Raw genomic sequence first — 12,001 nt, 5'->3', positions numbered from 1 at the left:
CACACCTGTCAGAAGGGCCAACATGAACACCTCAGGCAACAACAGATGCTGGCAAGGTTGTGGGAAAAAAGGGTCTCTGTTGGCTGGTGGGAATGCAAACTGGTGTTGCCAACTAGAAAACACTATGGAGTTTCCTGAAAAAAATTAGAAATAGATATGTTCTACAATCCAGCAATTGCACTATGAGGTATTTATTCAATGGATACAGGTATGCTGTTTCGAAGGGACACATGCACCCCAATACTTAGAGAAGCAGTATCAACAACACCCAAAGTATGGAAAGAGCCCAGATATCTACAGATAGTTGAATGGATAAACAAGATGTGGTATACATATATAATCAAATATTACTCGGTAAACAAAAAGAATGAAATTTTGCCATTTTACAACTATGTGGATGGACATAGAGGGTATTATACTAAGCAAAATTAGTCAGTCAGAAAAAGACAAATATATGTCTCCACTCATATGAGGGATTGAAGATATAAAACAGATGAACGGATGGGAAGGGAAGCAAAACTAATATAAAAACAGTGAATGGAGCAAAAACATAAGAGACTCTTAAATATGGAGAACAAACAGAGGGTTACTGGAGGGGTTGTGGGGGGGATGGGCTAAATAGGTAAGATTCCTTAATAAGGAATCTACTCATGAAATCATTATTATTCTATATGCTACCTAACTTGGTTGTAAACTTTTAAAAATACAAAATTATAAAATAAAGTAATAAAATTGAGGAAAAAAATATATGCCCACAAATAGGAAAACTTGAGGAAATGGATACATTACTAGAAATATACACTTGTTCCAAACTGATTCAGAAGAAAATGGAAATTTTTAAAAGAGTGGATATTAGTAATGAAATGGCATCAGTCATAAAAAAAAAAACAAAACACCCAAACAAAGCAAATTCCAGGATCTTATATCTTGATTGGTGAATATTATCAAATACTTAAAAGTAGAATTGATCACCATTTTCCAGCCATTCAAAATAAAATTGAGGAGAAAATAAAACTTTCTATGTTAGGTTGCAAGTCCAATTTTACACAGATACTGAAACCAGAATAAGACCCTAAAAAGAAATCAAGAACCAAAAACTGCACGTCAAGATTCCAGAAGAATATACATCCTAAAATTCCTCAGCAAATTTTCCCAACACATATTCAACATTCAATTTTAAAATTAACCACTATCAACTGTGATTTATTCTGGCGAAATACATGGGTGATATTTTTAAAAATGTTTTATTTATTTCTAGGAGAGAGACAGCGTGAGCAGGGGAGGGTCAGAGAGAGAGAGGGAGTCACAGACTCTGAAACAGGCTCCAGGCTCTGAGCTGGCAGTCAGCACTGAGCCCGACGCGGGGCTCGAACCCATGAACCGTGAGATCATGACCTAAGCGAAAGTCGGACGCTTAACCGACTAAGCCACCCAGGCGCCCCACATGGGTGATTTTAACTCGCTTTACCAATGATCCATTTGATAAGTCACATTATCAAGAAGAAGGGTAAAAAAATGTATGATCATCTTTAGAGATGATCAAAAGTAATTGACAAAATATGATAGCTATTCATCATAATAAGTGTCAACAAAGAAGGAGTAGATAGAACTCACCTCACCCTGGAAAAGACCATATATGAGAAAAAAAGAAAAATAAAACATGCTGCATCATACTCCATGGTGAAAAAGTGATCTTTTTTTTCTTTAAGTTCAGGAAGAGGACAGGAATATCCACTTTCATCACTTTCATTCCACATAGTCCTGAAGTGGTGTCACAGCAATAAGAAAAAGAAATAAAAAACATCCAAATTGATAAAGAACTAAAATTTATTTTTGCTATTGTGATGGCACTATATATACGTAAATTTGGGATACACCAAACTTGGATGGATACATGTGTTATTATTCTGAGAGAAAACAAATGAAAAAAAAAAAACCTCATCACAGGTAACAGCTGTAGGGGTCCCCTCAAGTAACAAAATGACATAACTACCAAACTGTAAAACACATGGGCGCTTGCCATGGCCAGGCATGGTGAGGGTGGGGTGGGTAGCATGAAGGAGATCTTTGTGCAGATTAAGCAGTTCCACAACTGGATTGTGCTGTTGGATCCGTGAAGGTACATGACAAACTGACAACCAGACAGGCCCATCATGCCACTGTCTGTTTCTGGATTTAACATTGTTCTGCAGCGATGTCTGATAATACACTGGGGCAGAGGGTACCTTTGTCAAAGGACTTTTATGTACCACCTGCAGCTTCCTTGGAATCTATACATCTATCTACCTATATAAATACCTGTCATCACATCTCGGAACAGTTATCTAAAGCTAGCAATCCCACTCTGGATCACTCAAGCTCCAAGCTTCCACAGAACAATAATAACCTGAAGGCGTCAAGGAGCAGGTGAGGAGACAGGTGGGGACTGGTGCTGGACTGAGTGGCCAGGTGCTGGCATGTGAGAGACTGTAACCCTGAGGGGCAGAAAAGGCCAGGTGTGGGACAGAAACAGCACACGGAAAACCGTCCTCCCAGAGTCAATGCTTTTCCTTTGAGATGCACAAGCCAGGACCAAGACCTGAATTACAGCGGACACTCCCAGTTTTCCTGTCTCCTTAAGACGCACCACCTCTCCTGCACCTCTGTGCATCCCCTCCTCAACCCTGCCATTTCCTGCCTTTTATTGACACAGCCACCACCGCCTTAGGTTGTCTGTGTTTTACACATGAAGGAATAGGGACTAACAGGGTGAGGAGCTCTGGAGTTTCAGCCCATGCAGGAGCCTGATGTTTCTGGAAACCCAGGGTGTGGGGAGAAGGATCTGAGCAGGTGCACACAGGAGGTTCCAAGTGCTGGGATCACATAAGCGACTCACATCCCCCTTCCATCTAGGTGACCTGGACTCCACCGGCCTCCCCACAGGCTCCTAAAATTAGCTGCCCTCATAACAGTTCAGACACACTCCATCTTAAAGGATCAAGCCTCCTACTTCCTATGTCTACCTGAAGTTCGTGTTCCTCCCCCAGAGATGACTTCCTCATGGCTCCCATCAGTTCTACTCAGGTGCTAAGAGCTATTTGCTTTGAGCTCTTGTCCCAAGCCATGGGTCTTCCCCTGCACCTCAGCTGGAGCTACTGGTGTGGCCCGCCTCACTGGGATCTGTACCTCACCTAACCTTCCACTCACATCCGTGGAGCTAAGAAGGACCATTTTCCAGGAGGGTCTGAGCCTGGAACCTTAACCTCCAACTACCTTCTAACCCTCGGTGCCCAATTCATCAAAGAATCCCAGCTCTGCCTCTGTCCAAGTGACTCCTTGGCCAGTGCTAAGCTGGTTTGGATCTCTCCAGGTTCAAAGACATATGGTGAGCCCTGTGTCCAGGTGATTCTTTGGCTAAGTGAAGAGTTAGTTTGGAGCCCTCCATGTCCAAGGGCACATGAGGATCCCTATGTCCAGCACACTCCTAGGCCTATTCCTGAGCTGGTTTGGAGCCGTCCAAGTCCAAAGCCATTCAGTGATCCTTCTGTCCAGGTGAGACCTTGGCTTAGTGGAGAGCTGGATTCGAAGGCTCATAGTCTGAAGGGTCCTGGTAAGCCCAGTGCTTTGGAGACTTGATTGCCCTGTGCTTTGCTGGGTTCAAAATCTCCAGGTCCAAGGGCATGTGTTGAGTCTGCTGTCCACGTAATTCCTTGGCCTTTGGCAGAGCAGTGTTGGATGGTTTCTGGTTTGTATGCTCCTGGCAAGTCTAGTGTTCTGAGACTTGATTGCCTTGTCTATGCTGGGTAGGTGGTCTCCAGGTCAAGGGCACATGTTGAGCTTACTCTCTAGGTGACTCTTAGGCCTAGTGCAGAGGTGTTTTGGGTGCTTGTGTTCTAGATGCTCCTGGCAAGCCCAGAGTTCTACTTGATTTCTCTGTGCCACGTTCTCTTGGAGATCTTCATGTTCAAGGGCACATGGTGAGCCCCATGTCCATGCAACTACATGGCATTGTGTAGAGCTGTGGTCGATAGCTCCAGTTCCATGGTTCATGGTGAGCCTGCTCTCCACATGACTTTTTGGCCTAGGGCAGGGCTGGATTGGGTGGCTCATTGTTGGAAGGCTCTTTGCAAGCCCAGTGTTCTGTAGACTTTATTACACTGTGCTCTCCTTCACTGTAGGGTTCCATATTCAAGGACACCTGGTGAGCCACCTGTCCAGGATACTCCATGGCCTAGTGCTGAGCTGGTTTGGAGCCATCCAGGTCCATGGGCAAGTGGTGATCCCAGTCTCCAGGTCACTACTTGGCCTAGTGCACAGCTGGCCTGCTTGGCTCATGGTCTGAAGGCTCTGGCAAGCCTTATGTTCTGAAGACTTGAATGCCCTATCTGCTTTGCTGTAGGCCTCCAGGTCCAAGGGCATATGGCAATCTTCCTGTTCAAGTGACACATTGGCCAAGTTCATAGATGGATTTTCAGACTCCAGGTCCCAGGGCATGTGGTTAGCTCACTGTCCAGGTGACTCCTTGGCCTAGTGCCATGCTGGGTGGGAAGAATCCTGGGCTCATGTCTCTTGGGAAGCCCAGTAACCTGGAGACTTAACTGTCCTCTTCTCTTCTCTGTTACATGGCTCCAAATCCAAGGACATGTGGTGAACCCATTGTCAACGACACTGCTTGGCCTAGTTCTGAGATGCTTTGGACCCCTCCAGGTCCCAGGGAAGTGGTGAGCGTGTTGTCCAGATGACTCCTTGGCCTTGAGAAGAGCTGATTTGGAGGATTCATGGCCTGATGACTATTGGCAGGCTCAATATTCTGGTCACTTGATTGCCCTGTGTTCTGCTAAATTGGAATGCTTGTGCTCTGAAAGCCCCTGTAAAGGCCAGTGTCTTGTGCAATCAGTTGCTCTCTTTCCTGGATTGAAGGGCTCGCGGTCTGAGGGCCTCTGGTCAGCTCTGTGTCCAGATGACTCCTTTGCCCAAAGTTAAGCTGGGATGCAGGGCTTATGATAGGGCAAACTCGCCTGGCAAACCTGGTGTTCTGAGGACTCAATGGTGGTATGTGATACTACATTTGAAGGCTTGTGGTCTGTGGGTGCCTGGTCAGCCCAGTGTCGGGGGAAAATTTTGTCCATTACTGAGGGAGATCAAATAGTTCATGACCTGAGGGGCTGTTTCCCAAATACTACCAGTGTCTCCAGTGTTGTGATTCCTTCTCCAAGTGGTTATTTGTTTCAAATAATTCCATTACTGTCAGGTGTCAGTGGGCATTGTCCACATTGTGGAAGTCTGGGTCAGTCTGACATTCAGAGCATTGATGTACCCTGTGCTGAGTATTGAAGGATTCCTGCAGAAAAGGGGGGCAAGGCTCCCTCAGAATATGGCCACTCCCACCTGCTAAATAGGAACATATATCTGAGTGGCCCACCCAACCTCATAGTGGTAAGCAGTCCAGGAGTCACCTGGTACAGGTATGTGGACTCTCAGGACCAGAGAGGCACAAAGGTAGGTGCACACCTGAAGGTAGAATACATAGTGTTAACAAGAGGCCCCAGGCAGGAGGAATGGGAAGGGGCTTACCATCAGCAGGGACAGGGGACAGTACAGAGAAAGTGATGAACAGCAGAAAGAACTGTGGTGGTATTTCCAAGTCTTTCTTCAGTGTGGCCTGATCTGTGCCTGGCTTTTCTAACAGCCCTGATTCATCACAATGACTTCCTGTGATGTCAGCACAATTTCAAGGCCAGTCATCAGTCCCCTTTCAGATTGGCCTTGTTCAGGTGGCCAATCACGAGGCAGCTCAGCTGGCCAATTGCAGATGGCTTTCAAATTGGCCCTCCTGCCATCATTGCCTGGACAAAATATTTTAAAGGAAAATATGTTAACTTTCTTCAAGATGAAAAATTAATATTTGGGATGTATTTATAGTACAGTCATGGTGAGGATGAAAGTCTCAACTGGTATAAAGCCAAATATGTCACTTAGAGTCACCATTCACTATAACACAACAATATGAGTGAATTCATGGGCCATAAAACTGCATCAAAGTCACAAGTCAGTGGGATATCTAACAACATGACTCCAGAGCAAATGCTACTCTCAACTCATCCATCTGAGCTTGAGAAGAAACCTAAAAAAGGTAAATATTATGTATAGTACATCTTCCAACAATAAAAAACAGGTAAACCTGGAGAAGATGAAGCTGAGTCACAAGTCATTAAATGCTTGCTAAAACCACATTCAGCACTCATTGGAGGGGATACCAAAATCCAGGCTTCCAACACATTTAAAGTGTTGTCCATCATCCAATTAAAAAAAAACCCTCAATAATCAAGGAAATAGGAAAATGGAACACATAACTTGAAGAAAAATAATTCCACAGCAAAAGACTCCCCAAGTGACAGGTGAAAATATATAGAGAGACATCATCGACAGGAGTTCTTCAGGCAAACAATGGTAGCAGATGGGCACTGTAATCTAGAAACAAATGAAAAGGGTAGATAAGTAAATGGAAAAATATGATTCTTTCATTATCTCATTTAAAATTTTCCTCTACAAGATACTGGAGTGTTTAAGGAAACAGAAAAGCATTAACCTATTGGGTCTACAGCAAGTATCAAGTAAAAGGACAAGAATGGCACAAAGATCAGAAAGGGAAAATGGAAGTCAATTATTTGTTGTGTGTATATTTTTCATATATTTAGGTAACATATATTTGAGGAAATATTATTTGATGGCAGAGTGTGACAGACTAAGTAAAGATTCAAGTTTTAAAGCCTCAAGCAACCACTAAGACATGTTAGCGCTCCACTGAAAAAAGGATAGCCAGTAAAGCATTCCTAGATATTGCAGAGGAAATACCAAAACAATATTCATGAATCACAATAAACAGAAGGCTGACTTGGTGGCTCAGTCATGACTGAGGTCAGACTCTTACTCTTGGCTCAGGTCATGATTTCACGGTTTGTGAGATTGAGCCCCTCACAGGGACAGCACAGAACCTGCTCACATTCTCACTCTCAAAATAAATAAGCATTAAAAATAAAAATAAAGAAATAAAGAGAAAAAAGAGGTAAAAACAGAACAGATGTGACCAACATAAATAACATCAACACGAGAGATTGACTGATAGTTCCAATCAAGAAAACGGCCTAACTGATCCTCAAAAATCAGATTGTTGAATAGAATAAAGAAACAAGTTCTTGCTATGCCAAAGAAAAGCCCTTTAAAGAGATGGACACGGTAGGTAACAATTAATGAAATGGACTACAATAGACCATGCAACACTTACCATAAGAACCATGAAATGTGCATAATTTTATGAAAGTAGACCTCAAGAGAAGGAATGTTTCATACACGAATGAAGGGCCAATTCAGCTAGAAGACATATTCATTCTGTGTATTCACCTAATTGACACCTTGGGTTTAGATAAAATGAAAATTGATAAAACAAAAAAGAGAAATACAAAAATTGACAATTTAAAATTGAGATTTCAATACTCCCCTCTCACTAGTCGAAGGTACAGAGAAAAACTCAGGATTTGAAATATTTCAACATTACCACCCATCCTGACCAAGGAGTCATCCCTACAATGCTCTACAACATGGCAGCAAATCCATGTTCTGTTCATGTCCACAAGGACCATTCATGAATACAGAACATGTTTGGGCCATACAACAAAGTTAATGAATTGATCAGAAAAGAAATGACAGAATTTGTCTTTGACCACAAATGACTGAATTAAAAATACATAACAGCTGTCTGGCAAGGTCCCAAATATTAAGCGAAATGTTTTGAGGTGACAAAAAGCTGGGTGAGAAATTGAGAAAATCATTCACATCGATGTTCATGGTTTCAATGAGAAAGCAGACCCCTAGAATGGTCTGGAATGAGTTATTTCAGGTGTTGCCATGCGACTGCTTCCCCAGGCACAGCGCTGCTTACACTGACTTGACTCTGGGTGTTGGAGCTCTGTCTTGGCCTGATATCCTTCTGTGAGTTTCTTGTGGGCACGGCTGGTTCCTGAACCTCTTCCCTGCTCAACACATGGAGCACCCACTCAGACACAGTCACTGGGCAGGACGTAGAGAAAGGCTGCCTGAGGACCCGAAGTCTGCTGTCCAAAACCATGGTTGAGTGTTCTCTATGCCACACAGGCAGAGGGGAAGTGTTCATGGCTCTAGACTCAAGGCTGATTCACATTAAACTCTGTCATCTCCTGGCTGGGTGACACTCAAAGTCCTGAATGTCCTGGGTTCCTCATCTCTGAGATCGGGAAAGAAGTCTTGCCTACAGGGAGAAATAAGATTGGATGATGGAGTGGAGGATTGTAATTGTTTCTGGCTGCCCAGTATCTGAGTCCCCTCCCACCACAGAGACTGATAGCAGCAGAGCCACTCGTCCAGTCCCCCCTGAACCAGGACAAAGGCTTGTGACTGAGTCTCCGCTGCGTGCTGTGCAGAGAGCTGAGGGTTTACACGCAACACGATACTGAATCCAGACAACAATTCCTCAAGTGGTTCCCTTCATTCTACAAAGCACCATTGAGAGTTTTGGTGTCCTGCCTGTGCTGACACAGCTGGTGTAAGAGTCAAGACTGTGACCAGGTCTCATGTGATCCTACTTCCACAGCAGATAAACAGTCCAGAGGAAACACTCCCAATAAATTGTTCTTATAACTACTATTAGAGACATGCACCTTAGAAAGTCTTACACAAAGTTCTCTTCTAAAATATACCAGTGATTTAACATCATGTCACTCCACAGGCATTTACTGAGTGGAGTTTTCTCTTTGGGGGTTGGCATGGTGCCACGTGATTTAAACATACTCTTTGATCTCTAAGAACTGATATTCTGACATCAGGCTTTGCCTAACATGTAAGGCTGTCCATGTCAAACTAGGGACACTTCTGCAGGAAAGAGAGGCCATTGTGACAGACAGGCCACCACACCGAGCAGGCTTGTGTCTCACACAACTGACCTTTCAATACAAAGGTTAGAACAGCTCATTTTCCACTGGGAGAAGAGAGCAATATGTTGAAAAAATAATATTCCAGAAATGAGGAATATGGATCCTCCCAGAGATGAAATAACTTATATTCATAAAATTATGTTTTTTTCTTTTAGCAATGTTCACAATATGTGGATTTTCTTGAAGTTTATTTATTTGTTTGTTTATTTTTGACAGAAAGAAACTCTTGGGAGACAAGGCATACAGAGAGGCAGAGAGAGAATCCGAAACAGGCTCACTGCTGTCAGCACAGAGCCCAATGCGGGGCTTAAACCCACAAACTGTGAGATCATGACCTCAGTGGAACCAAGCGTCCCATGCTTAACCACTTGATTCACCCAGAGGCACTCCAATATATGGAATTATAGAAAGGGGCTTCTAAAGAGTTATAAAATGTGATTATAATTTCATAAAAATAAAGCACTGTGATTTTTTTTTAATTTTTTAATGTTTTATTTATTTCTAGGAGGGAGAGAGAGAGAGACAGCGTGAGCAGGGGAGGGTCAGAGAGAGAGGGAGTCACAGACTGAAATAGGCTCCAGGCTCTGAGCTGGCAGTCAGCACAGAGCCCGACGCGGGGCTCGAACCCACGAACCGCGAGATCATGACCTAAGCGAAAGTCGGACGCTTAACCGACTAAGCCACCCAGGCGCCCCAAAGCACTGTGATTCTAATTCACAAAAGAATATTAAAACGGAAGTTGGAATATAGTCCCCAAAGCGCCAGTAGTGACTTCAGCGCCTGGGTCTGCCAGCGACTTTAGGTCTCCAGCCCCCTATGTGTTGTCTACACCGCACTTCTGCAGCTTTAGAGCCCCTGCACAGCATGCACACCGACTACCCGAAAACGGGTTCGGCCTCGACTGTTTCTGGAGGCAGCTGGCTCCCAGGCCGGACTGGGGTTGGGGAATGTGCTCAGATTGTATCTAAATGACCTCAGCGACGGGCACCTGGGTGGCTCTGTAGGCTCCGTGTCTGACTTTGGCTCAGGTCATGATCTCACGGTTCGTGGGTTTGGGTCCCCCGTCGGGCTCTGTCCTGACAGCTTGCTAAGAGCCCGGAGCTGCTTCAGATTCTGTGTGTTCTTCTCTCTCGGCCCCTCCCCCGTTCGTGCTCTTTCTCTGTCTCTAAATAATAAGTCAATGTAAAAAAATTAAAAAAAAATAATAAATGATCGCAGCAATGCGATGCTTCAAGTGAAACTCCAAACGACCTGGGTTCTCACAGAAGTATGGCCATCAGGTGTCTAAGGACACAAAGTGTTTTTTTTGGAGGGAAAGATCCTTTCCCGCTAGACAGTCCACAGCCGGCGCGGGCCCTGCTCCCGCCAGGCTCCCGTTGGGCCAGAACGTGGGAGTCTCCCCCTACCCGTTTCTACCCGGGCAGAGCTTCCGAGCGCACCACCAAACGTGTGGCGGCACTTCCGTCACGCTACCCCGGGCTTGACCAACTTCCGGGCTGGTTTCCGGACTTGGAGCTGAGACCAGGTGCTCCGCTCGCTACAGCGTCCAAGCAGAGTTACTGAAACTCCGCTTTGAACTCCGCGGTTCCCAGAATTACACAGAAACTATTTTAAATTTCATATGGAAAATAACGCGGAGGAATCGTCAACAGGAATTATTTATGAAAAAAAGAGAATGACAAGGGGGCTCCCCTGCCGGATGTTCAGATCAAGGCGCGGCCGGAAGAGGGTCTCCCGGGGGAGCTCGGGGACCCAGGTCGTGGGTGAAGGGCGGCGCCCCCTGCTAGGGTAATGACCTTAGCCCCTGTCTCCGTGAACACACAAATTCGGGACGCCTTGGAAATCATAATGCAAAACGAATAAAAATGGTGAAAATATTAGCAAAGAATGTGGATATCTGTATAACCTTGGAGTAATGAAGATTTTTTAAAGCAAGCGTATTAAGAGCATATAGGATTTTTCAGACAGATAAAACAACTCTGGTAAGCTTACACCCTTACCTACGTGTAGATGAACTCGGGTCGTCATCTGCCTGCTGTGGGCGATAAAAATTCATAAAGTGAAAAAATTGTTGACACTGAGCTTGATACAAATATCAAGTCAGTTAGTAGTTAATTTTGAGTAATGGTAACTCAGAGTCTCCTGGGTCCTGGGAAAAGATCTCACTGGGTGGATAGCATACCTTTTACATGAATAACCGTGTTCTCACTACATAGGTAAGAAAGTGGGATCCCACTTTCAAGAAATGGGATTGCTGATTTAAATGGTAAGTAATATATCACATTTTAAGAAAACACCTAACTGCTTCTCAAAGTGACATAATTTGATATTCACGCTAGTAAAGTTTCATATCTACAGCTTATGAACACTTTATTGTTGGTCCTTTTGATTCTAGCCATTCTAATGGGTGTGTAATGGTACCTCACTGTGGTTTTGTTTTACTAATGGTAAATGATGCCGATGTGCTTATCTGCCACCCTTGGGCCCTCCTTGGTGAACAGCTGGTTCATATCTTTTGCCCATTTAAAAAGTTAAAACACTGGGTCACTTTTCTTATAACTGAATTTTGAATTCTTTAAACTGGACACAAGTATAGGATTTATAAATATTTCATTTCTGCCTTTGGCTTATATTTTCATTTTCTTTTTTTTTTTTTAAATGCTTTATTTATTTCTAGGAGAGAGAGACAGCGTGAGCAGGGGAGGGTCAGAGAGAGAGGGAGTCAAAGACTGAAACAGGCTCCAGGCTCTGAGCTGGCAGTCAGCACAGAGCCCGACGCAGGGCTCAAACCCACGAACCACGAGATCATGACCTAAGCGAAAGTCGGACGCTTAACCGACTAAGCCACCCAGGCGCCCCTATATTTTCATTTTCTTAATGGTGATCTTTTGAAAAGCAAATGTTTTTAATTTTGATGAAAAGCAGCTGCATTAATATATGGGCCTAAAAGGAGTCAGCCCTGCTGGCTTGATTCTATGCATAGTGAATGTACAAATGATATAACACACAAGCACATCACACACCAAACACACATGTATTGTGCTGCATACACCATG

At 44.1% G+C, this 12,001-nt stretch overlaps 1 protein-coding gene across 8 annotated transcripts in view; it reads right to left on the bottom strand.

Annotated features, from left to right (window-relative positions):
• LOC120248584 (palmitoyltransferase ZDHHC11-like) overlaps positions 1-12,001 on the bottom strand; it is a 43,941-nt gene that overhangs the window by 9,199 nt on the left and 22,741 nt on the right. For 2 of the 8 annotated variants that reach the window (XM_039256973.1, XM_039256972.1), the window contains exon 10: positions 10,946-10,980. The exons of 4 other annotated variants lie outside the window; for them this stretch is intronic. In XM_039256973.1, coding sequence (XP_039112904.1) covers positions 10,946-10,980 — 35 coding nt within the window. Of the gene's footprint in view, positions 1-6,366; positions 6,451-7,797; positions 8,264-10,945; positions 10,981-12,001 lie in introns of those variants that run through there. 2 more of the 8 variants (XM_039256971.1, XM_039256970.1) reach the window with 2 other exon arrangements.

This window comes from Hyaena hyaena, unplaced genomic scaffold (genome assembly GCF_003009895.1).
Source record: "Hyaena hyaena isolate Hyena2069 unplaced genomic scaffold, ASM300989v1 scaffold_602, whole genome shotgun sequence".
NCBI classification, from domain to species: domain Eukaryota; kingdom Metazoa; phylum Chordata; class Mammalia; order Carnivora; family Hyaenidae; genus Hyaena; species Hyaena hyaena.
Note: the sequence above shows the minus strand (reverse complement) of the source record. Positions and strands in the feature narration are given on the sequence as shown.